General features: G+C 43.3%; 1 protein-coding gene across 1 annotated transcript; it reads right to left on the bottom strand.

The window, feature by feature from the left end:
• Positions 1-206: 206 nt before the first annotated feature.
• ergic2 (ERGIC and golgi 2) lies at positions 207-27,069 on the bottom strand. The gene is made up of 14 exons (XM_060928183.1): positions 26,896-27,069; positions 26,453-26,586; positions 24,839-24,947; positions 22,286-22,332; positions 21,955-22,022; positions 21,830-21,870; positions 20,145-20,246; positions 19,893-19,988; positions 12,988-13,043; positions 12,681-12,779; positions 12,388-12,485; positions 8,016-8,178; positions 7,850-7,929; positions 207-1,446 (listed from the first exon to the last, which is right to left on the bottom strand). The coding sequence occupies exons 2-14, from the start codon at positions 26,556-26,558 to the stop codon at positions 1,381-1,383; spliced, it is 1,131 nt and encodes a 376-aa protein (XP_060784166.1). The 5' UTR covers positions 26,559-26,586; positions 26,896-27,069; the 3' UTR covers positions 207-1,380.
• Positions 27,070-27,406: the final 337 nt, after the last annotated feature.

The following is a 27,406-nucleotide window of genomic DNA, read 5'->3' as shown; positions in this document are numbered from 1 at the left end:
GTATGGTCTGACTGAATTTCTATGAAAAGTGAGAAGATCTAAACAGCTGCCATGAATAAAACGTCATACGTTGTACACCTTCTGCATGATTTTACATGTTGACTGTCACCAAAGCTGAAGAATTCCCAGTATGTTCGTCATACTTGGCAATAAAGTGTCTGTTTATACCCAAGAGTAATATTAGGTATTTCTCCAAAAACAGGACAGACAGAGAAAACAAGATTTTATCAAGACTTGCATCAGAGCAAAGGACTCAAACCAACACAAGCACAGACGGTCCATCAGATGTGTGTACAAGTTACATTCTTAAACCCTTTCGGTTTCAGATAAACACAATAGATGAGGAATACGCATAAGAGGGTGATCGAGCAATCAAATTTTTATAACCACTGTAAAACGTATAACCAAAATCACACTGATCTGTCTAAAACCTTCCATTCAACTAACTGCTGATAAATTCCCTTGCTACAGCTAATCCTTGTAGTTAAAAAAAACACCCAAGTCAACTTTCCCATTACATATACATTCATCTAGTGCTACCAAATACACTCTACCTGTCCAACACAAAACAGAAGCCATGCAGAATTCAAGTTCTCAGGAGTTTTCCTCTTTTCAGTCCCAGAGCCACTCTTCAATCCAGTATCATTTATTTTCGACTGCACATCATCCTGAGGAAAAAGTGCCCAATTGCTAAAAACAAATCCAAAACACACTCCATATCCACATACATCTAATCATTCAAGGCTGAACACGATGTGACTTCCACATAAATCAGAATACTTATAAGTCATTGCATCTTCCAGGTTTCCCCGATTCACTGAATTTGTTAAATTACCCACCCCACTTGGAAAATAAGTCATAATTTATCAGTTAGGGCTAATGATACAAGAGTCACATCTCGAGTGGCATTGCTATTATACAAAAAAAAAAAATTATCAAAGGAGTCTGGGTAAAAAGTGGATGATACTGTAGTGAAGGCTGAACAAAAAATAAACGAGTCTAAAACATATTTAAACTCTCAGGCTGGTTTCAAAATGACAGCACTGCCTCTCACAAGCACTTTTTTTTTTTTTAAAGAAAAACAAAAAACAGGTTCTCAGAATGTAACATCGAAGATGCTGAATGTGGAAATGCAGGATAGATGATTAACACTCATCATAATGACAGAAATGTTGACGTGTCCTGCTGGGAATGAAAGCAAAATCAACACTTTTGTTTACAGCCTGAGTTACAGTTATGTGCTTGGAGAAGGCAGCCCTTCACAATACCACACTGCCAGAGAAGTCAATGACAGCAGCTTTGGCGAGCTGCTCGTCTTTAGTTTAGTCCCATGATGTGCTTGTGTCTCGGCTTGGGTACAGGGGAACCAACACAGAGCTGCTAGAGTCCACCGTTCTCTGACAGTAGAGGCGTTTGGCTGTTTGCATGGCCATCCACAAGACTGACCTGCGACAACACAGAGGATTCAAGTTACAACACATTTTCAGGGTTTGAAATAGTCTAGTGTACTGCTACAGCAAACACTGTGACTTATGGGATATACAGTGGTGCTTGAAAGTTTGTGAACCCTTTAGAATTTTCTATATTTCTGCATAAATATGACCTAAAAGTAGATAAAGAGAACCCAGTTAAACAAATGAGAAAAATATTATACTTGATCATTTATTTATTGAGGAAAATTATCCAATATTACATATCTGCGAGTGGCAAAAGTACGTGAATCTTTGCTTTCAGTATCTGGTGTGACCCCCTTGTGCTGCAATAACTGCAACTAAACATTTGCGGTAACTGTTGATCAGTCCTGCACACCGGCTTGGAGGAATTTTAGCCCATTCCTCCGTACAGAACAGCTTCAACTCTGGGATGTTGGTGGGTTTCCTCACATGAACTGCTCGCTTCAGGTCCTTCCACAACATTTCGATTGGATTAAGGTCAGGACTTTGACTTGGCCATTCCAAAACGTTAACTTTATTCTTCTTTAACCATTCTTTGGTAGAACGACTTGTGTGCTTAGGGTCGTTGTCTTGCTGCATGACCCACCTTCTCTTGAGATTCAGTTCATGGACAGATGTCCTGACATTTTCCTTTAGAATTCACTGGTATAATTCAGAATTCATTGTTCCATCAATGATGGCAAGCCGTCCTGGCCCAGATGCAGCAAAACAGGCCCAAACCATGATACTACCACCACCATGTTTCACAGATGGGATAAGGTTCTTATGCTGGACTGCAGTGTTTTCCTTTCTCCAAACATAATGCTTCTCATTTAAACTAAAAAGTTCTATTTTGGTCTCATCCACCCACAAAACATTTTTCCAGTAGCCTTCTGGCTTTTCCACATGATCTTTAGCAAACTACAGACAAGCACCAACGTTCTTTTTGGAGAGCAGTGGCTTTCTCCTTGCAACCCTGCCATGCACACCATTGTTGTTCAGTGTTCTCCTGATGGTGGACTCATGAACATTAGCCAATGTGAGAGGGGCCTTCAGTTGCTTAGAAGTTACCCTGGGGTCCTTTGTGACCTCGCCGATTATTACACGTCTTGCTCTTGGAGTGATCGTTGTTGGTCGACCACTCCTGGGGAGGGGAACAATCATCTTGAATTTCCTCCATTTGTACACAGTGTCTGACTGTGGATTGGTGGAGTCCAAACACTTTAGAGATGGTTTTGTAACCTTTTCCAGCCTGATGAGCATCAACAACACTTTTTCTGAGGTCCTCAGAAATCTCCTTTGTTCGTGCCATGATACACTTCCACAAACATGTGTTGTGAAGATCAGACTTCGATAGATCCCTGTTCTTTAAATAAAACAGGGTGCCCACTCACACCTGATTGTCATCCCACTGATTGAAAACACCTGACTCTAATTTCACCTTCAAATTAACTGCTAATCCAAGAGGTTCACATACTTTTGCCACTCACAGATACACTATATTGCCAAAAGTATTTGCTCACCTGCCTTGACTCACATATGAGCCTAATGCCGCTTTTCCACTACCAACGCGGCCGAGTTGGGCTGAGCCGTGCCGTGCTGAGTTGGGCTGAGTCGAGCTGAGTGGGGCTGTTGGAGTTGCATTTCGACTACAACCGCAGTGAACCGTGCTGGCTGGAAGTGGGTGGACACATTGGGTGGAGTTAGCGAAAGTGGGTGGACGTCACGTGATGTCGTTAGGCGGCGCAAACAGTGACGGTGACCTTTTAAGCGGTAGTCTCACAACCCGGATAGTAAACAATAAACATGGAGGACATGGAGTCGTTAGTGTTGCTGGTCTTGGTGCTGTGGCTTGTTGTCACCGACAACGCCAACAGATACTGGCAAGAGCGTATAGATGAGGCGAGGCGCATAAGGCTTCAGAAATTCTCATAATAAGTAATTCTTCTTCTTCCGGGTTTACGGTGTTTACAGATCCCAGCGTGCTCGCAGGGCGTGTGGGGACATGTGAGGACACTCCTCCTCACCAATCAGTGCACAGGGGAGTGTCTCCTCACGCCCCTAGCCCCACTCGGCTCAGTTTGGCTCGCTTCAGCCCTACTCCAAAACCGTGCGAGTTTTGGGTGCTGAGTAGGGCTGAAGCGAGCCCAGTCGTGCCGCTCTGAGGTAGTCGAAACGCGAGCCGTGTCGGGCTGAAGTGAGCTGAAAAAGGGTAGTGGAAAAGGGCCATAAGTGACATTCCATTCCTAATCCATAGGGTTCAATATGACGTCGGTCCACCCTTTGCAGCTAGAACAGCTTCAACTCTTCTGGGAAGGCTGTCCACAAGGTTTAGGAGTGTGTTTATGGGAATTTTTGACCATTCTTCCAGAAGCGCATTTGTGAGGTCACACACTGATGTTGGACGAGAAGGCCTGGCTCTCAGTCTCCGCTCTAATTCATCCCAAAGGTGCTCTATCGGGTTGAGGTCAGGACTCTGTGCAGGCCAGTCAAGTTCATCCACACCAGACTCTGTAATCCATGTCTTTATGGACCTTGCTTTGTGCACAGTCATGTTGGAAGAGGAAGGGGCCAGCACCAAACTGTAAAAACAGTCTGCATGACTAGGTGCTTGATTTTATACACCTGTGGCCATGGAAGTGATTGGAACACCTGATTCCGATAATTTGGATGGGTGAGCAAATACTTTTGGCAATATAGTGTACGTAATATTGGATCATTTTCCTCAATAAATAAATGACCAAGTATAATATTTTTGTCTCGTTTATTTAACAGGGTTCTCTATCAACTTTTAGGACTTGTGTGAAAATCTGATGATGTTTTAGGTCATATTTATGCAGAAATATTGAAAATTCGAAAGGATTCACAAACTTTCAAGCACCACTGTAGGCAAAACTCACAAATGCGTCGACTAGCATTGACATTTCTAGGTTTTAGATTAGCATCAAAATATATGGCGAGTTAGTTCCCTGGAAATACAGAACAAGATTTTTAAAACTGCGTCGACTCATTTTTAAAAAGGAACAAAATACCTTTGGAAAGCTGTATTTTTACATCTCTGGTGAACTCTTGTAGGTTAAAAGCAAATCTATTCAAACGCTGAATCTCCTGGCTTACTACTTACTGCAGATCCCTGACCTCCTGGTTTACTCTACATAATTCCTTTGACAGGAGAGCTCACTCAAAAATAAAACCTCGACAATATACAGAACCACTCCAAATGCTCAAATGTAGCTAACAAGCCAAAGCATCTAGTACAAAACTAGCTTCTTTAATTATGAAGGTAATATTGCTAATAAGTCAGAGTTTTTCAAAGTTTACTGGTTCGCGTTATACAACCTGAACACCACATTTATTAAAGAACACATCATGATTTTAATCAGTTACATTTATCACCATTTGTTGTGCAAACCTGTGAAACAAGCAAGTTCCTGACCAAGCCCTATGGCTGAAGTAGGTTAAAGCACCTATCTTGTAAACAGGAGATCCTGGGTTCAAATCCCAACAGAGCTTTACTGTTATGAATGTTGAGTTCAGCTGCTAACTTCAGCGAAGCCGCAGCTTTGGGAACAAAAGGTCACTGGTTCAAGTCCCTGAACTCTCAACTGCTCCCCAGGCTATATTCTACATTGCTCTGGATAACAGTCAGTGTTCTAGTCGAGTCACTAAACCTCGAGTCCGAGTCCAGTCTCAAGTCCCCAGTGTTCAAGTCAATTTAAAAAAATATATATATATTTGAGTCGAGTCCAAGACTCCAACCGCACCATTTGACAGTGTCTGTTTTAGCGTCATAACATTAGTTTGTTCCTGAACATGACGTATGAACAGGTGAATGTGCGTCAGGGAGCGTGAAGTATTCCGTCAGAGATGGTTGAGAGACGGATATAAATGCAGAAGGCGTGTTTATTAATACAAGTGAAGACAAACAATCCAGAATGGCAGGCAAAATCGTTAAACAGGCAATAGGTCGAATGAGGTGCAAACAGGCTATCGTAGACTCGGCAGAATCAAAGACGAGAAACAGGAAATCGGGGATCAGGAAACCAAACAAGGAAAAGTAACGTGTCAGCAATGCAACTCAATACTTTGCAAAGTGAGTGTGTTTTCACAGTTTTTATATAGGGCCTTAATCCTGTGCAGGTGAGAGTCTGCTTGGCAGGCGCTGTCCGGAGCGCACCCAAGAGTCTATCTGATGCACGCGCCAAGGCGTGACACTCTGACATGAAATTAGTACAAAATTAATGTAGATATCAATATCTTATGCCAAATTATTATGGCACGTTACCAAAAAAGTAAAAAAAAAAAATCCAAGTCCTGATGCAGTTAATGCACAAGTCCGAGTCAGTGCTCAAGTCCAAGTCGAGTTACAAGCACAAGCTGGACTCGAGTACAAGCCTGAGTAGAGCGTCTGCTACAAAGCTCCGACACTTCCAAAATCATTAAAGGTGGAGTACGAGATTTTTTTCAGGAGTATTTTTTACCATATTGCTTGAAAGGCTCCTCACACCCATGTTGCAAGCAGTACAATAGAAGGTTTGACCCAAAAACGAAATATTTTAATCCAGTCTACAGTGTAAAATAAAGGAAAAATGCCATCAAATCCTATCAAGGTAACCACCTCAAAATGATTGGAACGTCAATCAGACTGAAGCCCGCAACCCCAAACCCCACCCCTCCTACCCTTGCGCGTACAGTATGCACAGGGACCACTCCAGCCATTTCAAAGCAACGGATAGATAGCCTACCATGCAATGGTGGGCCTGTTTCTACTCGATAGGTAAGATAACATTATGTATTTATTACATTTTCAGATAGGACAGTGTTGTCGTTTTAACAAGTGTACACCCTGGCAGCCAGAGCATAACCGATGATATGGACCACAATGTAGGTTTTGCCAAGTTAGCATGATTTGCAAAGTTAGCTGACACGGATTGTTATACTAACGCGTATAGTCGTATTACGTCCTTGATGGTAGTTTTTCCATGGTATTTATTTCATGCATACAAACGATTTGTTAGCTTAGCTGTATGTGGCACAAACGATAACTCTTATTTATTGTTTTCTTAGTTATGAAGGCATGGCACAAGCCAGTTCGACACCAATGAAGCATGGGTTTTTGAAACCACCTCCTCCTCCCGTATCCACTATTCGTTCGGATTCACTCTCAGGCTCTGACCTGTAAGTACCATTATGTTCACATAAACATGGTTTTGGCAACATGCTTTGGAGGCGCGGGTAGGGAGAGGGGTGGAGACGCGGGGGAGGGGGAGGAGGGGTGGAGACGCGGGGGGTGGGAGCATGGCGAGGGCGGGCGTGTTCTCATCTCATCTCATCATCTCTAGCCGCTTTATCCTTCTACAGGGTTGCAGGCAAGCTGGAGCCTATCCCAGCTGACTATGGGCGAAAGGCGGGGTACACCCTGGACAAGTCGCCAGGTCATCACAGGGCTGACACATAGACACAGACAACCATTCACACTCACATTCACACCTACGGTCAATTTAGAGTCACCAGTTAGCCTAACCTGCATGTCTTTGGACTGTGGGGGAAACCGGAGCACCCGGAGGAAACCCACGCGGACACGGGGAGAACATGCAAACTCCACACAGAAAGGCCCTCGCCGGCCACGGGGCTCGAACCCGGACCTTCTTGCTGTGAGGCGACAGCGCTAACCACTACACCACCGTGCCGCGGCGGCAGGCGTGTTTCTTTTCAAAATATGGCTTGCGGGAACAGTTATTCCAAAATCTCGTACTCCACCTTTAAGTAAACATTTTACTTGGAGCACCCAACATGGCCAAAAGTATGTGGACACCCGATCACACCCGTGTGTTTCTTCCCTAAACTGTTCCCACAAAGATGAAACACAATTGTGTTGAATGTCTTTATACACTGTAGTACTACAGTTTCCCTTCACTGGGGGGGAAAAGAAAAAAGGCCCAAACCTGTTCCAGCCTGACAACGCCCCTGTGCACCAAGCAACCCCCATGAAGACACGGTATGCCAAGCTTGGAGTGGAAGAACTCAAGTACAAGTGGAAGAATTGCAGATCCCCGACCTCAACCTCACTGAACACCTTTGGGATGACTGGAAACCCCGACTACACCCCAGTCCTCCTCACCCGACCTCACTAATGCTCTGTTAGCTGAATGAACACAAATCCCCACGCCAAAATCTAGTGGAAAGCCTTCTCAGAAGAGTGGAGAGTAAACAGTAAAGGAAGACTAAATCTGGAATGGGATGTTCAATAAACACATGGAAAAAAATATTTATATATCTCTCAACACCTTCTGACAAAACAGTTTTGAAAAGCATTGTAGAAGTAAAAATATTTGAAAACAGTATCATATTAGGGTTATTACGTATACCTCAATTTGCTGGGATGAAAACGTTGCGAAAGTAGAAAAATAAGGTACCTGTTTGGGTTTATAGACTCCAAGTTTAAAGCGACAGCAGATTACGTCTACGAAGAAGCCCACCAGGTTGTGCAACATGCCTGGGGAAAAACAAACACTAATGCAGTATTCTTTATATTTAAAGAAAAAATAAATAAAAATACCCCACCAAGTATGTTTATTGTACCTGTTGTAGAAAAGATGCCTCCGACGATGCCACATAAACGCACGAGGAACTGCCACAACGGCATGTGCTGCTCTGTTACTCGGACCATGAGTGAGCTGAGGTCATACTTCATAAAAATTCCCGACACCCCATGACTTCCTGCTGCATGGTTAATCACCCGCTCCTGCAACAACCAAAAGATTCAGCAGCTCTAAACTGATACATATAGAAGACAACAAATACATCTGGAGTGAAAATAAAGCAGAATGTTTTCAGTCAGGTATAGTAATAGTTGCTGTTAGAGTGAGGTTTTAAATCTAGGGCTTTATATATTGATTCTCTGTCTGTTGCTCCAGCCATTATTGGATAAATACCAGCCACAGGACTCACATTTGTCCTCCATCACTTAGCCATTTTACTTTCTTACCAAATCTAATTTACTTGACAAAATGAAGCACGCACACACAAAAAAAAAAATGCTGCAAGCCTTAAAAAGCAATTCAACGATCAGAATGAATCTCTGACATCCAAAACTGAGACAATGCCTTCCTTTCTAACAGAAATAAGAGTAATATCCCTGTATAAAAGACCATGAGTAGATATTAAAAAATAAACGTTAATGAAAAACAAATCTCTTATTTAGCTTAGTCATAACGCACGACATAGAACTAACAGGAAACATAGCTGTCCTTTTTGCTCATGATGCTGAGGCTTGCTCAGCACTTCTCAACATCAGATATCTTCAACAAGAACAACGGAGCTATCAGAGAGAGTTTGAGTCTCCAAATCCAAATGATACCATAACTATCTGTGACCGGGAGTCCAAGAAAGCAAAACTGGCCATGCTCTCAGGGAGGGAGGAAGGGAACGTGAATTCCCTCCCCCATCAATCACAGCGACACTAGCCAATCGTGGGTGTCTGTGAGCTCATGCATGCAGAAGTGGGTAGATAGCACTTTCCTCAGAGTGTTACATCAGCAGCATGTGCCTCAAAGGAAGCACGTCATAACCTTCACCCTCCTTGGTTGGCATCTGTCATGTGATAGGGGAGAGCTGGCTGGACGGTGGGAATTAGCTAAGAGCAAATTAAAAACATGTACGCAAAACCATGGCCTCACTTTCGTTTATAAATGCCTTGAGATCTCAAGAATGGCACAGGAATAGTTTTAAGCGCTAACAATAAATCTAATATAGTAATTTTCACGATTAAAGTGATTTATATAGGCAGTGGTCTGAGTGAATGACCTTGACGTCCGTAACATCACCGCAGAATGGCCTCATCACCATTTCCGCTACACTAAAACACAGCTGACTGCAACGCCGATTCTCCATTTTGAGCTAATTTATCGCCATGCCATGTAGATGTGTTGCTGGCCGGTGCAGCAACATGACAGAAGGTGGATTTACGTTACATTCATGGCCCAAGAATGTTCAAACTGCAAAGATTTGGACGCGTTTTGCGAGTAGTTCACGTGCACATTGGGCGCCTACGAAGTGGTCTCTACTCTGCTCTGCACATTTTACTGAAGACTCATATGAGACCTCTGATCTGTTGAGGAGTGTTGGCTATAAGCCCATATTGAAAGAGGGTGCAGTATCAACAATTAAAGGAAAAGAAAACAAGAAAAAGTAATTATTTTTAAAAAAATTTTTAAAAAGGAAAGTTCAGTTCCACCAGTCCTTCCGGAGTGAGCCGAGGGTTGTTGCTAAAACCCAAGACGGAACGGGACAGGACATATCACTCGGGCAGTGACCTCCCTGCAGTCGTTGCTAAAACCAGTGACATCCCGTTCCGTCCTGGGTTTTAGTAGTTGCCTGAGCCGAGCAGTAATGGAGGAGTACTCAGTATGGAGAAAATGGAGAACGAGTGGAGCAGCCGTCTTATTTCTAAACTGGATATTGCTGCCATCTCTCCCTTACGTGGAAGAAGCAAATGAACGGAGAACTGAACGAACAACTGAAAGTCAGATTGTTTTGAAACAATCGGCCACAAGATCAGCCTTCAAGAAGCGAGAACACAGACGGGTAAGCTCAAACTCTCATTTGGATACAACACAAAACACAACACGTTGTTTACCTGCATTTAGATTATCACATGTAACTTGTATTGTGTGTTTAAGTTACCGGTATAAGATTATTTAATTTGCTTCAGAATGTGATTGTCTCAGTTCATCTGATTATTTAATTAGCCTTTTACGTTTTATCAGTGAAAATGCATGCATGTACATGTATGTTGCACAACTTATAACACCTATCCTGTTTTAATGAGAGTCAACCCACAATCAATGAAGTCAAATCAGTCTTAGTTGAGCAAGTCGGTAACCGTATTTCTTACTTTCACCATAAATTATTTATATGACTTTGGTCTATAGCTGTCAAAGGCCTTGGCCTTAAAAATGGTTTCCACTGTGATGTCACACACTCAGGGCTGGCTGGCTCAGCGGGGCAGCTCGAATGCCAACTTTGTGGTCAATTTTAACTCTCAAAAATACATATTTTTATTCCCATTTATGCAGCATCCAAGAGTCAAGGATGGAGATACTATCCACTCAGAAATGCATTTAAAAATAAAGGTTCTGCGTATCTGCTTTAAGGAGAAAATCAGGTGGTGGGGGATGTAAATACATAAAAGCAGAGCTGAAGGCAGGTCTGGGAAAACTATGGAGCACTTGCATGTGACGTCACAGCCGATCCAGATTGTGACAGACGCCATCTTGTCGGTCAAACGCCATATTCCGCCTTCTACTTCTAGTTCTACTTCTGCTTTTACTTCTACCTTTTCTTCTGGAAAACCCTACTATATACAATTCTACTACAACGGCTGCGGCTACAAGCTCTCCCTACCTGTGCACGTTTTTTATGTTTTTTGTGTGTATTTTTGCGTGTTGTTCGTCTGTACCGGACTTCAATATCCACTACAACCGTATGGACTTACTGGACATTGGTTTCCAGCAGAAAATGACGGTTTGTAGCGATTTCCATCGCATGCACAACATTCCGGACGAGAAAAAAAAAAAAATTCCGGACAAGATAGCGAGACCAGCGGGGTCTCCGTGGATTGTTATCGGAAGCAAAGCGAAGGAGGCGGCGCCAGGAGCGGAAGCAAAAGCGAGGCTGCAGAGCCGGCCTGTTGACTAAGCTCAGAAAACAGCTACTCAAATCTCCACTGCCAAGCCTCTACCTCTCCAACGCCAGATCCATGTAAACAAGACGGACAATTTGGAATTACAGCTGGAATTACCTTATTCTATTCTATAATCGGCTGGTCAGTGCTATACTCAATACTTAAGTGACTTACCCATCCAATGAGGATTCTTGTTTACAAGATGCCACATCTGAGTCGCTGACAAATCCTGAATTTCTGTAGAGATAACTGTCCAGAGATTTATAAGCACGCAGTGCTTCACCACTGAACAGCGAGGGAAAGTTAATGAGGTAATTATACACGTCCGGGTATTCCACTGGCAGTTCAAAATCCGGTCGTGAAAACTCCGTCCGGTAAGCTATAAGGGTCACAAATCTGTAGATCGTTTATTTTAGACATATATCTAGTTATCTGTTCATTAGAAAAATGAGCCGTGTAGTCCGTCGGTTGAAATTGATCCATTCTGTACACGAGTGCAGCAGTATTCAGCGGTATTTTTGACCGACAAGATGGCGGTTGTGTACTTTCCGGTCACGTGACTGCAAGATCTCTATAGACTGTAGAGCTGGAGCTTATGCGCGCTCTAGACATTGCCATGGTAGAAAACACCACCAGCTATTTAACTTGACTGCCTCATACTCCTCAAAACACACATCTGTACTGTTATGGCAACCAATGGAAAGTAAGATCTGAACAAACATTTTACTTTTTCTAAAAATCAGATTTAAGAGAAAGATTTGCTGTGCTGTCTTTGCTGGCTTAGTTTTCAAACTTTTAGAACTGCATCACTACACAAGTCACTTTTCTCGATTAAATCAGACTTTATGTATAGTTAGCGGCATTTTTCTTTCAGCCTGTTGTGTATTACCTGGTTTTAATTTGAAATACAATTCTACGTGTTACTATTTAGTGACAAGTAAAGCCAGTTGTAAGCAGGATCATCAGATGCCTTTGTCACTAGTTCTGCAACAGGTTCTAGTCCTTTCCACATGAAAACAGACCACACCTTTTCATTTTCACACTTGCTCCTTTTTTAAGCAAACGTTCTCAGCAAAAAGACATTGGATCTTTATTCTCCATCTTAAGCTGATGACAAAATCTCAGTACATGTAGTGAATCACCATAATTCAGTGAATTAAGAACTGTGCCACTGCTTTAGAAGTTCTGCATTTTCAAGAATTTAAATAAAAAAAAAAAAAGTAGTTGTGGTTTCAAAAGCACAAGTACCACGTGTCTTCATGAACCTACCCGTTCTGTAACGGAGTACTGATGCGTATCAGCTGTCACTTTGTAGGTCTCCAGTTTAGTCGGTACAATGGTGATGAAGTACTGAAACATCTGATTACCTGGCAGAAACAGCAGATTAAAAAGGAATAAACAGACAAAATACTAGGATGAAAGAAAAAGCAAACAAAAGAATTAACAGAGCTTTTATGCTGTAAACAAAGCACTACACTTCTTTATAAGGAATGTGATTTCCTGGTATGAGCTGAGGATCACACGGGTGCTGTGCTGTGAAACCTGTTTTCCAGGTCACTTACGATCTGTGCACACTTTCTCTGTGCCATCCAGCGGGTTCAGAATGCCTGGGATTACTTCGCCGAACGACAAGTGGTCTATTCGGTGGGAGAAGTTGTACGCTGTGGATTGATAAGAACACTGCATGAAAGACTGCAGCACTCACAGGATGGGGTTGCATAAATTTTCAATGGCAATAAAACGACCCCCCCATCTTTAGATCACTTACAAGCTCCTGGTTTTACTTTAATATCAACAGCAGCAAAGTGTCCATTTACACACAAGTAAAACACTGGTGCTTGTCAGTCCTGGATCTTTCCCTCAACTTACTTTCATGGCTGACGAGTGCTGCTAAGTGAGCATGGCCTCTTGGATGTGGGATGGCCCTGCAATACAGAATACACACTTGTGTGAAAAGATAAGGTAATGTATGCATTGCAGATGGAGTCTGTTCTGAATGCTGAAGCAGGATGCTGAATGGGAGACGCATTCGTTTAGATTCTGTGCGTGATATAACTTGAGTAACTTCTTGTTAGTGAAGCGCCTACTGACTCAGGTGGTGTTTACATTAGACCGTATCCGTATTGTTTTCGTCGCGGATGCACTGTCCGTGCACATTAAAACGTCAGGAAACGACTCCATAGGCGGAACAGTTTGAATCCGCCAGGGCCCACGTATTCAACCCAGTATGTATCTGATCCGGTGCTGTGTAAACATTGAGGAACGAGGATACGCAGTGCTGAGCTCTAGCTGACGTCGTCATTGGACAACATCACTGTGACATCCACCTTCCTGATTCGCTGGCGTTGGTCATGCCACGTTGGTCATGTGACGCGACTGCTGAAAAACGGCGCGGACTTCACTTCCTGCTATTTGTCCCGAATCACTGCTCGTGCGCTTCACTCGCGCACTCTGTGAGCTGCACAGGGCCGGAGTGCGCACCCTCCAGAGGGCACTCGCTGTTCAGGGCGGAGTGATTTGGAGCGCAGGATGCCTGCGGAGCCGAGCGTATCCGTGTATTGGCGTTGCTGTGTGCACGCGAATCGTTTTAAAAACGTTAATCTGATGATCCGCTGATACGGTCTAATGTAAACACCACCTCAGAACATTGTTCAGTCTGTCAAGCTTGCATTTGACCAATCAGCTACATTCAGCATTCAAACTCAACCCCAACAGTTCAAAAGGAACTACAATTTTTTTTGCACCAAAAATCTTCACATCATATTTTCAGTTCCTGCAGTGGTCAAGGGCCTCATTACTGTGAAGTACGGTGTGAAATCCCAGTCATAACGAATAACCAATATTCTATCCACATTCACTGGATATGAGCAATCGCGCACTCTGATTGGCTACTCTACTATGAGGCTATCAGCTCATATACCGTGAGTAGAGAAAAACAAAATGGCGGCATGTTTTGCTGAAACGACTGAGGATGAACTAAGAACTCTACTTGAAAAACACCCCCCCCAAAAAAAAGGAATAAAAGTATTAAATGGTAAGAACATTTATTTTTCAAGAATTATTTATCGCATTTTTCCACAAATTGCTCCTGTCATTTAGCCAGTTTGTTTATATTCCAAGCAGAAATTATTTTGTCGGGCGTTTTGGATAAAGTTATCAAATTTGCAAAAAAATAAAAATGCTTTTCAAAAATCCAGCGAACGTGGATAGAATAAAAATTATTCCACTCACTCAAATCTCATCATACATGGCTTACAGCCAACTTGGCACTTACTATCAGCTCATGTACGACTCGATTTCGTAGAATAACTGTTGAATATCCTGACAGTATTCATCATTCTTCACCAATACACGGTCAAAATTTCTGAACACCTGATCATATGGCCATATCTTCTTTTGCCTGCTCCCGTTACGGGTCACCACAGCGGATCTGTTCTGCATATTTGATTTGGCATAGGTTTTACACCGGATACTTCCTAATGCAGCCATCTGGGCTTGGGACTGGTGCCAAGTATACACTGGCTTGTGCAACCCCGGTGGCTGGGTATTTTACCAAATCTGCATGTCTTTGGACTGTGGGGGAAACCAGAGCACCCAGAGGAAACCCACATAGATACAGGGAGAACGTGCAAACTCCACAGAGAAAGGCCCCCGTTGGCCATGAGATTCAAACCCAGGACTTTTAGTGTGAGGCGACAGTGCTAACCACTGCACCACCATATGTCCTTGATAAACATGCCATTCCAGATTTAGTCCCTCTTTGAAGTTATAATAACCTCCACTCTTCAGGGGAGGCTTTCCACTAGATTTTGGAGTGTGGCTGTGGGGATTTGTGGGCTCAGATGGTGTTCAAGTTAAGAAGAAGCAGCCTTTGTCAGGGCTCGAAATTCGCGGTGGTCCGGTTGCCCGAGGCGACTTAATCTGTCATTTGACGGGTAATTCCTGTCACTAGCCAGCCTGGCTGGCTAGTTGAAAATAAATAAATAAATTATATATGAAGCGAAGATTCAGACACGGCGGCACGGTGGTGTAGTGGTTAGCGCTGTCGCCTCACAGCAAGAAGGTCCTAGGTTCGAGCCCTGGGGCCGGCGAGGGCCTTTCTGTGTGGAGTTTGCATGTTCTCCCCGTGTCCGCGTGGGTTTCCTCCGGGTGCTCCGGTTTCCCCCACAGTCCAAAGACATGCAGGTTAGGTTAACTGGTGACTCTAAATTGACCGTAGGTATGAATGTGAGTGTGAATGGTTGTCTGTGTCTATGTGTCAGCCCTGTGATGACCTGGCGGCTTGTCCAGGGTGTACCCCGCCTTTCGCCCGTAGTCAGCTGGGATAGGCTCCAGCTTGCCTGCGACCCTGTAGAACAGGATAAAGCGGCTAGAGATAATGAGATGAGATTCAGACACACCGTCAACTAAAGCCGCCACATATTAAGCGTGTGCCGTGTCTGTGTTAATCGATGTGTTTATCGGCAGGACAGACAATACCGAAGAATTCCGAATCATATCGTGTACGAGTCAGGCTGTCGTTTTTTTCACTACTGCGCATGCATATAACGCATCTCGTTGAATATCGTGGTAATCACGTGTAGTATTGGACCAGGTGGGTGGAGCACAGAAGTACGACAGGCCAGAACTGCGTTTTCAATGAACTATTTATTGCTAGCTTTTCAGTCTTTTATCACTTCCCAGCCACACGCATGCGCTCGCACACGTGTTCTGGTTGGGGAGAGAGAGCTCCCTTTCTCTGCTCTCCCCTCCTTTTAAAGGGCGCGGTCACTGGGGAAGACACACAAACACAGGTTAATCCCCATCAGGTGCAATGATTCCACCACTTACCTTCCCTGACTCCGCCCTCCATTCACAGACCGCCGCTTGGCCACGCCCCCACTGCCACATCACTTTATCAAATTCAAATAGATGTGGCCACATTATCGCCCATTTAAAACACGCGTGTCTTTTTGTTGTTTACATCTACATCTGCCAAAGCTACATTGCGATGTGGAAGTTTCTGAAAGGTGTACAGAAACCGCCAGAGACAAAGCGGCCTTGGTCTGAAGAGGAGAAACGACAAAGGACTTAAAAGCAAACGTGGGAGCAGGGTAGGCCTTGGCTGCGATACGATTTTTATGGAATAATTAATTTTTTTCAAGTTGATTCCTAGTCAATATGAAGCTCCTAATGCTTTCTCTCTCATAAATGGTTAAATACAGAAAGCATGTTGGACATATTTTGGGTGCTATCGTCATGATAGTAAGTATATTTGTTTTCAATACTCATACACCAAGTTGGCAAGTTTTTCAATATATTATTTGTTGATATTATAGTGCTCTATGTTGTTCTTGTTTATGTATTTAACAACAGTATCTAATGCCGCTTTTCCACTACCAACGCGGCTGAGTTGGTCTGAGCCGTGCCGTGCTGAGTTGGGCGGAGTCGAGCTGAGCGGGGCTGTTGGCATTGCATTTCGACTACAACCGCGCTGAACCGTGCTGGCTGGAAGTGGGTGGACACACTGGGTGGAGTTAGCGAAAGTGGGTGGATGCCACGTGATGTCGTTAGGTGGCGCAAACAGTGACATCAGTGACCTTTTAAGCGGTAGTCTCACGACCCGGATAGTAAACAATAAAACATGGAGGACATGAAGTCGTTAGTGTTGCTGGTCTTGGTGCTGTGGCTTGTTGTCACCGACAACGCCAACAGATACTGGCAAGAGCGTATAGATGAGGCGAGGCGCATAAGGCTTCAGAAATTCTCGTAATTCTTCTTCCAGGTTTACGGTGTTTACAGATCCCAGCGTGCTCGCGGGGCGTGTGTGGGCATGTGAGGACACTCCTCCTCACCAATCAGTGCACAGGGGAGTGTCTGCTCACGCCCCTAGCCCCACTCGGCTCAGTTTGGCTCGCTTCAGCCCCACTCCAAAACCGTGCGAGTTTTGGGTGCTGAGTAGGGCTGAAGCAAGCTGAGTCGTGCTGCTCTGAGGTAGTCGAAACGCGAGCCGTGTCGGGCTGAAGTGAGCTGAAAAAGGGTAGTGGAAAAGGGCCAAAAATACTCGGGTCTTGAAATAAATGCACATTAGTCATGAACAATGGTAACTACTCTCGTGTTATTTTTGACAGAAGTAAAATTCATACATGAACAAATTTTGGCGAGTTGATTTTCTGTTTGGCTAGTTACTTTGGAAGGGAACTAGTCCAGCTGGCTGGTGGAGAAAGAGAAAAAATAATTCGAGCCCTGTTTGTCACATGTATACTCAAGCACACAGTGAAATTCCTCCTCTGCGTTTAACCCACCTGAAATAGTGAACACACACACACACACTTACTTCAGCCCAACCTCAGGCCATGGCTGCCCCATGTTAACCTAACCTGCATGTCTTTGGACTGTGGGGGAAACGCAACACAGAAAGGCCCCCGTCAGCCACTGGGCTAGAACCCAGAACCTCCTTGCTGTGGAGGCGACAGTGCTAATCACTACACCACCTGTTCATCCCCCAAAAAAGTTCATCCCAGAGGTGTTCAGTGGGGTTGAGGTCAGGGCTCTGCGCAGGACACTCAAGTTCTTCTACACCAACCTTGAGAAAGCACGTGTTCATGGAGCTTGGTTTTGTGCACAGGGGCATTGTCATGCTAAAAGAGGTTTGGGCTTAGTTCATGTGGCTGAAGTTTAGGGAAGGCCCACATATGGATGCATGTATATATTTATTTATTCACTGAAGCAGTAGGGACCATAATGCATACTGGATATTACTAACTGATTCAATCTCATATTAATTGAAAAAATCACTCAAGCACATTCCGAAAAAAAATAAATCAAGAAATTACTTAACACTGAGAACAGAACATATTTCAATGTCATGCAAAAACATTCTGAGGAAGTAATATGCATCAACTGAATAAAAGCTTGCTTTAGTGATTAATGATGAATGGAAATGTGGTAACTGACTCAGACTTTACACTTGGCTCTATGCAGAACATTTATTTTTCCTGAACAATGGTCATAAATACAAAATGCTAAATTCATACTGGCTGCATGAGAAAACCTTTGGTCCATACAGAATGCTTTAAATAATTACTCTGGTGTACAGTAGTGCTTGAAACTTTGTGAACCCTTTAGAGTTTTCTATATGTCTGCATAAATACGACCTAAAACATCATCAGATTTTCACACAAGTCCTAAAAGTAGATAAAGAGAACCCAGTTAAACAAATGAGACAGAAATATTATACTTGGTCATTTATTTATTGAGGAAAATGATCCAATATTACATATCTGTGAGTGGCAAAAGTATGTGAACCTCTAGGATTAGCAGTTAATTTGAAGGTGAAATTAGAGTCAGGTGTTTTCAATCAATGGGATGACAATCAGGTGTGAGTGGGCACCCTGTTTTATTTAAAGAACAGGGATCTATCAAAGTCTGATCTTCACAACACATGTTTGTGGAAGTGTATCATGGCATGAACAAAGGAGAATTCTGAGGACCTCAGAAAAAGCGTTGTTGATGCTCATCAGGCTGGAAAAGGTTACAAAACCATCTCTAAAGAGTTTGGACTCCACCAATCCACAGTCAGATTGTGTACAAATGGAGGAAATTCAAGACCATTGTTACCCTCCCCAGGAGTGGTCAACCAAAGATCACTCCAAGAGCAAGGCGTGTAATAATTGGCGAGGTCACAAAGGACCCCAGGGTAACTTCTAAGCAACTGAAGGCCTCTCTCACATTAACATTAGCCAATGTTCATGAGTCCACCATCAGGAGAACACTGAACAACAATGGTGTGCATGGCAGGGTTGCAAGGAGAAAGCCACTGCTCTCCAAAATAACATTGCTGCTCGTCTGCAGTTTGCTAAAAGACAAGCCAGAAGGCTATTGGAAAAACATTTTATGGACAGAGGAGACCAAAATAGAACTTTTTGGTCTAAATCAGAAGCATTACATTTGGAGAAAGGAAAACACTGCATTCCAGCATAAGAACCTTATCCCATCTGTGAAACATGGTGGTGGTAGTATCATGGTTTGGGCCTGTTTTGCTGCATCTGGGCCAGGACGGCTTGCCATCATTGATGGAACAATGAATCCTGAATTATACCAGTGAATTCTAAAGGAAAATGTCAGGACATCTGTCCATGAACTGAATCTCAAGAGAAGGTGGGTCATGCAGCAAGACAACGACCCTAAGCACACAAGTCGTTCTACCAAAGAATGGTTAAAGAAGAATAAAGTTAATGTTTTGGAATGGCCAAGTCAAAGTCCTGACCTTAATCCAATCGAAATGCTGTGGAAGGACCTGAAGCGAGCAGTTCATGTGAGGAAACCCACCAACATCCCAGAGTTGAAGCTGTTCTGTACGGAGGAACGGGCTAAAATTCCTCCAAGACGGTGTGCAGGACTGATCAACAGTTACCGCAAACGTTTAGTTGCAGTTATTGCTGCACAAGGGGGTCACACCAGATACTGAAAGCAAAGGTTCACATACTTTTGCCACTCACAGATGTGTAATATTGGATCATTTTCCTCAATAAATAAATGACCAAGTATAATATTTTTGTCTCATTTGTTTAACTGGGTTCTCTTTATCTACTTTTAGGACTTGTGTGAAAACCTGACGATGTTTTAGGTCATATTTATGAAGAAATCTAGAAAATTCTAAAGGGTTCACAAACTTTCAAGCACCACTGTAAATGTCATGATGTTTCACAGGTCGTTAAGTAGCAAATGTCTATCACCAACTTACAAAAGGGTTTAACAATAAACGCAGGGGTGATGGTGGGGGAAATGCATACTTGCCGACCGTGATGTGGAAGTTTCCAGCCACTTTATTAACATAGAGGTGTCCGTGTATTCTGCATGCGTCGAGTGGCTGTACAGGACTGTCCTCCCTGAGGCGAGGAAAGCAACAGGACACTGATTAACTGCACTCCTGAGACAGCACGATACCAATTTTCTCAACTTTCACCAGCATGTTTGTTTCCAGATCTGATGCTACGTGAAGAATGTGTTAAGAAAAAACAGACTGCGAGGAGACGAGGACTGACCTTGGGGGTAGTGCAGTGGGGGCTCCTCTCATCACATTTTTGAACAGGACGTCCTGGAGGGAGTGCTCCTCACGCAGTCGGTCCTGAATCAGCAGGAGTGTCCTGATAAAAATAAAAACAAAAAACAAGCTTAAAGGAACAGTCCACCGTACTTCCATAATGAAATGTGCTCTTATCTGAATTGAGACGAGCTGCTCCGTACCTCTCCGAGCTTTGCGCGACCTCCCAGTCAGTCAGACGCGCTGTCACTCCTGTTAGCAATGTAGCTAGGCTCAGCATGGCCAATGGTATTTTTTGGGGCTGTAGTTAGATGCGACCAAACTCTTCTGTGTTTTTCATGTTTACATAGGTTTATATGACCAGTGATATGAAACAAGTTCAGTTACACAAATTGAAACATAGCGATTTTCTATGCTATGGAAAGTGCGCACTATAATGACAGGCGTACTAACACCTTCTGCGCGCTTCGGCAGCGCATTGATACGGAGCTCAGATATCAATGCGCTGCCGAAGCGCGCAGAAGGTGTTAGTACGCCTGTCATTATAGTGCGCACTTTCCATAGCATAGAAAATCGCTACGTTTCAACTTGTGTAACTGAACTTGTTTCATATCACTGGTCATATAAACCTATGTAAACAGGAAAAACGCGGAAGAGTTTGGTCGCATCTAACTACAGCCCCAAAAAATACCATTGGCCATACTGAGCCTAGCTACATTGCTAACAGGAGTGACAGCGCGTCTGACTGCGTCTGACTGACTGGGAGGTCGCGCAAAGCTCGGACAGGTACGGAGCAACTCGTCTCAATTCAGATAAGAGCATATTTCATTATGGAAGTACGGTGGACTGTTCCTTTAACTGCTGAAATGCTAGAAGGAACAAACATTTAGAGACGAGTTTGCATGCAAACCTATAACACACGATCCTTATTCATGTGGTCAAGTAAACTGCACATACTAATACCTTATCACCTGGATTTTAGGAGAATATTTATTTCTAGAGTATATTTAAGGAATAAAAAAACACTCCGGAGTGTTTTACTATAGGAAAACAAATCAGCGACAGGGTGGCGAGATGCTATCTGACACGACACAAAGCAGAGTTCTATTATTGTTACCCAAAGGATGATTATTTTCCAATAACTGCACATCCCAAAGTGTTTTCTCCTTACATCACAGTAATTTCCCAACATTATTTATATCGATTGAAATATGATGCATCGCACTTATGCATTTATAGCTACAGTACAATGAATGCTGTGAACGTCCCAGAAACAAGTTATAAAGGTCATTCTGTCACTCAGACTTTTTTTTTCTCCCTCATGAAGTTAAAGATTAAAACACTGCTTGCTATGTTCCCAAGAACCTGCATAGGGTAAAGTCTTCTGTCCTGTTGTTACAAGATGACAGATCAGACATGCCTTCACTAAATATTTATTAATTAATTAAATGTCTCCGAAGAGAAAGCTTCACCGTATCATCAATTGAATACTTTATATATAAATTTAAAAAAAAATTTGGAATGTACAGTGCAGACCATGTAGATACAAATCCCTATGTATGCTGTTAGAACAGAAATGATAATCTTTTACAACTGGCACGAACATCAGAGCTGCTGTGATAGGAAAGTAACACGCTGGCCATTTCGATAGCATCTAACATATAAAAGAGAGCGCGATTAATTTACCTGTGCCATAGTCTCTGTTGAGGAGACAGCTCAAACATCGCCTGCAAAAGAGCCATAAAAACATGCTATAACCACTGCCGCAAGACATTATTCACATCAGCTGTGCCCATTGTGTTCATACTCACCGGTTCATACTTCAAGCCATCGGATGCTACCATAGTTTCAGCCAGGTCCAACACGTCTGCACCCACAACTAGACAGATAAAGACAATTTCACGAGATGGAATGAATGCGATTCATTCAGTTTTCCAGAACAGATCATCAAATCACATGAAGCACTCAGACAGTGTATTCAACAAAATCTCAACACAACTCCTTGACTGAAAATCATTCGGCCAGTTCTGGGAAAAATATCTGCTCTTCAAACTCAACCTGCCTTTCATTGAATCAATTAGTCTGTTTATACATAGTTTGTCATGTGACCTTTTGCATATTAAAAAAAAAAAACATACTCACATTGACACCTCATGGCGACTGTAATATCTATATTTATTCTTAATTTACTGGAAGAGAGGAGGAAAAGAAAAAAAAAATCAGAAGTCAAGACTTTTGATCTATTCATAGTCTCATTCATTAACATTTTCATAAAATTTTTATTTAGCTTTGCCATAGCAAGATATAGCAGTGTTTCCTCTATCATTATATTGGGGGGTGTTAGGTTGGCAGCACTCCCCCCACCAAACCCCATGGGACCCTACGCCCCCCAACACACACACAAAAAGGTTGGTTGGGGGGGGGCAGGAGTGCAGTTCTATTGTAAAAATTGTTCTAATTATTGTTCTAAAACAAATGTGAAGACTTAGTGTATATTCTGGACCAATTTCTGTTTTTTTTTTTAAATATATGAAAGTATGTCCCTTTACACACTCATCCAGAAGGGTAATTTTGCACAAGGCCATCTGTCTACAGCAGAAAGAAAAAAAAAAGCGTCTGGAAAAATCCCAAGGGAGTCTGGAGCCAGATTCGTGACATCACCTGCGGAAGCGCCAGCAGGCTGCGTGAGCTTTGCACGGTTTCAGTGCACAGCCTGTGTAGACCAAGCGCTCCCATTTCTCTCTCATTGTCCGGTCTTTTGGGAAACGATGAGTACTAATCCCATCAAGATTGGTGTTGCTACACCCTCCTACGATACATCTGTTAACCATTTTAATAATTATGCGATAACGTTGAAGAAATTTGCAGAAAACCACCAGGTCGTTTTCTCATAAACAAACCAGCGCTGGCGTAGGATTCAGAAGGAGGCGTCCCGCACGCGACGTCACGAAAATCAACGTTTCCCGGGAAATCCAAATGCCAAGTTTTTTCAGAGGTGGACCAATTCACCTCAAATGGCTTGATTTCAACTGAATTTTTCTGGTATTGCGCAAGGTAAAAAAAATTGCACAAAATGCAAAGTGTGACAGATATTTGACCAAAGTTTAATATAAAATAGGAGAATTACAGTGATCTTGCTCCTGAATTTACCCGTGATATGCACTTTAAAACAACTCCTTTAACGGTTTGTTCAGATCCAAATTCTGTGCAACAGGAGCCGCAGGGAGGGGTCCTGCAAGTGACCATGCTCATTCAGCATCCCCCACCCCAAACCAGTAAACGTAGGAGAAACACTGTATACACGTACATACATTATGGCTGGGAAACCACCACAGCTTGCGCCAGTTACAGTGGCCCCATTGTACCGAATTTGCATGTCTTTGAACTGTGAAGGAAACCCACACAGACGAAGAAAACATGCAAACTCCACACAGAAAGGCCCCTGTCGGCTGACTTATTCAAACCCGGTGTTCTGATAAACTGTCCTACACGTCAATGCGCCCTACAAAGCCCCACTGCGCATGCGCAGAGCACAAAACGTCATTTCTTGGCATTTGAACGGATTTTTGTCCTACATCAGCTGTGCTATAAACGGTGCAGAATAAACGGTGCAGATTAACGGCGTGCATTCAATCTTTACTACTTCATCTAACATAATGCTGATTTCTAACCATTGCGGGAGTCTTGCAATACATCTGAAATATCTCCCCTTCACGATCTTCCACCAAAGCGCTTCAACTTCTGACCTATCTGATCAGCTGGTGTAGTTGCTCTACACCCTACTCGTCCTTCAAAGCCCCACTGCGCACGCGCACAACACAACACGCCATTTCTTGGGGTTTGGGCATATTCATCCTACAGATCAGAACATACACTCATATTTTAATGTAGAAGCATATTCTGAAGGGGTCTTTTGAATTGCCAGAACATCCTACATTCATTTATTAATGTAGAAGCATATTCTGATGGGGTCATACGAGTTATGAGAACGTCCTGCGGCGTCATTTGAATTGTAATAACGTCCTACACTCATTTTAATAGAGCAAATGGTACTTGTGAATAGTGACAAAAAAAACAACCTTAATTCTACATATTCTGACAGGGTCAATTGAAGAGTCAGAGCGTCCTAGATTCATATGAATGTAAAAGCATATTCTGACGGAGTCGTTTGAATTGTCAGAACGTCCTACATTAATATATGAATGTAAAAGCATATTCTGACGGAGTCGTTTGAATTGTCAGAACGTCCTACATTAATATATGAATGTAAAAGCATATTCTGACGGAGTCGTTTGAATTGTCAGAACTTCCTACATTAATATATGAATGTAAAAGCATATTCTGACGGAGTCGTTTGAACTGTCAGAACGTCCTACATTCATATGAATCCTGACAGGGTTGGTGGACGTTGTATCAATGTAGAAGCATGTTCTTTGCAGAGGGAAAAAACGCGAACTATGACTAAAAGTTAAATCACACTGTAGGATTTCCTGCAATGTAGGACTGTTCGACAGACATGTCTGACATCCCCTCCTACCGTAGGACGCTTTGCGGATGTAGGACCGTTTATCAGAACACCGGAACTTTCTCGCTGTGAGGTGACACCACCGTGCCGGCCCGATTGCATCATTCGACTGCATACAGACAACCCAGTCTTGTACAGTGTGTGATGCGTTAATGAAGAAAATTGATTACCTTGTAAAATCTGTATCCACTTCATAGTCGTACTTCATCCACGTGTCCCGATAGACAAAAAACTCAAAGAAGGCCAGCAGTGCCATGGCAGTGAAGGCGATCAGAGACACTGAGGAAAGAAAAAACAAAGAAACACACCCCTTCACCTAATGGACCAGTAGGATTAAGGGTGTTTTCACACTTGGTCCCTTTCAGCCATCTAACCGAACTCAGATCGATGACTCGGCATTTTTTGCACATATGTGAACACTCCAACCGTACCCAGACCCCTTTAAAGCGAACCGAACTGAGACCACCTCAGGAGGTGGTCTCAATACGGTTCGCTAAAAATCAACGGTACGGTTCGCCTAATCTGCGCATTGTGAACAAAAAGCGCACCGGGTTCACTTCGCCTTTTTCACTGTAGTTTAACCTTTTTCGTTTGCCGTAGTTGGTCACGTGACTGTAGCAGGGAAACTCAGCTTCCTTTTGGAACTTACCACAGCCGCTTTACAGTTCTCTGAACTTACTGACTGATGAGTCGGCCACAATAATATAACTAATATATATATATATAAAAATTTATTTTCCTTAAAGGAACAGTCCACCGTACTTCCATAATGAAATATGTTCTTATCTGAATTGAGACGAGCTGCTCCGTACCTCTCCGAGCTTTGCGCGACCTCCCAGTCAGTCAGACGCGCTGTCACTCCTGTTAGCAATGTAGCTAGGCTCAGTATGGCCAATGGTATTTTTTGGGGCTGTAGTTAGATGCGACCAAACTCTTCCATGTTTTTCCTGTTTACATAGGTTTATATGACCAGTGATATGAAACAAGTTCAGTTACACAAATTGAAACGTAGCGATTTTCTATGCTATGGAAAGTGCGCACTATAATGACAGGCGTACTAACACCTTCTGCGCGCTTCGGCAGCGCATTGATATCTGAGCTCCGTATCAATGCGCTGCCGAAGCGCGCAGAAGGTGTTAGTACGCCTGTCATTATAGTGCGCACTTTCCATAGCATAGAAAATCGCCACGTTTCAATTTGTGTAACTGAACTTGTTTCATATCACTGGTCATATAAACCTATGTAAACAGGAAAAACATGGAAGAGTTTGGTCGCATCTAACTACAGCCCCAAAAAATACCATTGGCCATACTGAGCCTAGCTACATTGCTAACAGGAGTGACAGCGCGTCTGACTGACTGGGAGGTCGCGCAAAGCTCGGAGAGGTACGGAGCAGCTCGTCTCAATTCAGATAAGAGCATATTTCATTATGGAAGTACGGTGGACTGTTCCTTTAATCCGCACTATTTTGATCAAAGAATACAGCAGGGCAAGCATGGCAGCAGACATTTTGATTCAAGAGAAAATTACCCAGAATTCCATGCACTGGGGGTCTGAGGGCTCTAGAGGACCGGTGTGAACAGAAAGAGGACTGAGTCTGGTTCCTTTAAAGGGGACCAGGTGTGAAAACACTCTAAATCACAGGTTTCTACAAGCCTGGACCTGGAGGACCGACTGCCTGCACATTTGAGTGGTTTCCCTGCTCTAACACACCCACTGGTGCTTCAGGACCAGAACCAGGCTTGTGGGAACCTGTAGATGAACTGAATGGGATGAGAACTCACCAGTTCCTCCACTAGCTGTTGTTTCTACATAACTCTCAGGAACCTTAGGGAAAGCATCCAGCTCCTTTACTAAATTCAGAGCTTTCTTTCGAGACAGTCTCCGCATCTTTGGAGAACCAGAGCACTCCTGAAACCTGTGAGGAATTCATCAGATAAATACCAGAACATCTGTTTTATTACTCTACAGAACCACAATATTAGCAGCTAGCACGCATTGCTATCTCTTAACTCCAGCTAGCGACTTTTGTTAGCTTCTCTCTAACAGCTATACTGAAGCCATTTCCAAACTGTCTGTCTGACACCGAGAAGAAAGAAAACTAAAAAAAGAAATTATTATTATTTAGACCCGAAGCTAAACAACCACCGGAATGACCAGCTACGGCTAGCAAACACCTGTAATTTCACACGCTAGTAACAAGCTAGCTAGCTTTAAATGCACCTACCTGTAAAATTCTGTGTTAAATAATCATCGTTGATTCACTGTACCGAATCCAAACATTCCCCCTGTGAAAGCGGGGTTAGTAAACATGTAAACGGAGTAAAAATGAAAAATGTTGTATCAGACAGACCCGCTAGGGCTTTGAGGCTGGAGTGGAGTCGTGACGATGCCTTGCTGTTGCATCATGGGAGTTGTTGTACTTCCTGGACTCCTGAGTCGATTCATTTGAACCACCTGATGATGTGAACCGAATCTTGGCGAGTTTGATTCTTTTGATTCACCATTCAGAACAGCAGCTACATCAGGACCACTGGTGGCTCCTCTGTACAGTCTCATTCTCATCTCATTATCTCTAGCCGCTTTATCCTGTTCTACAGGGTCGCAGGCAAGCTGGAGCCTATCCCAGCTGACTACGGGCGAAAGGCGGGGTACACCCTGGACAAGTCGCCAGGTCATCACAGGGCTGACACATAGACACAGACAACCATTCACACCCACATTCACACCTACGGTCA

This window comes from Neoarius graeffei, chromosome 8 (assembly GCF_027579695.1).
Source record: "Neoarius graeffei isolate fNeoGra1 chromosome 8, fNeoGra1.pri, whole genome shotgun sequence".
Classification (NCBI taxonomy): domain Eukaryota; kingdom Metazoa; phylum Chordata; class Actinopteri; order Siluriformes; family Ariidae; genus Neoarius; species Neoarius graeffei.
The sequence above is the reverse complement of the archived record's forward strand: the minus strand, read 5'-3'. Positions and strand labels throughout refer to the sequence as shown.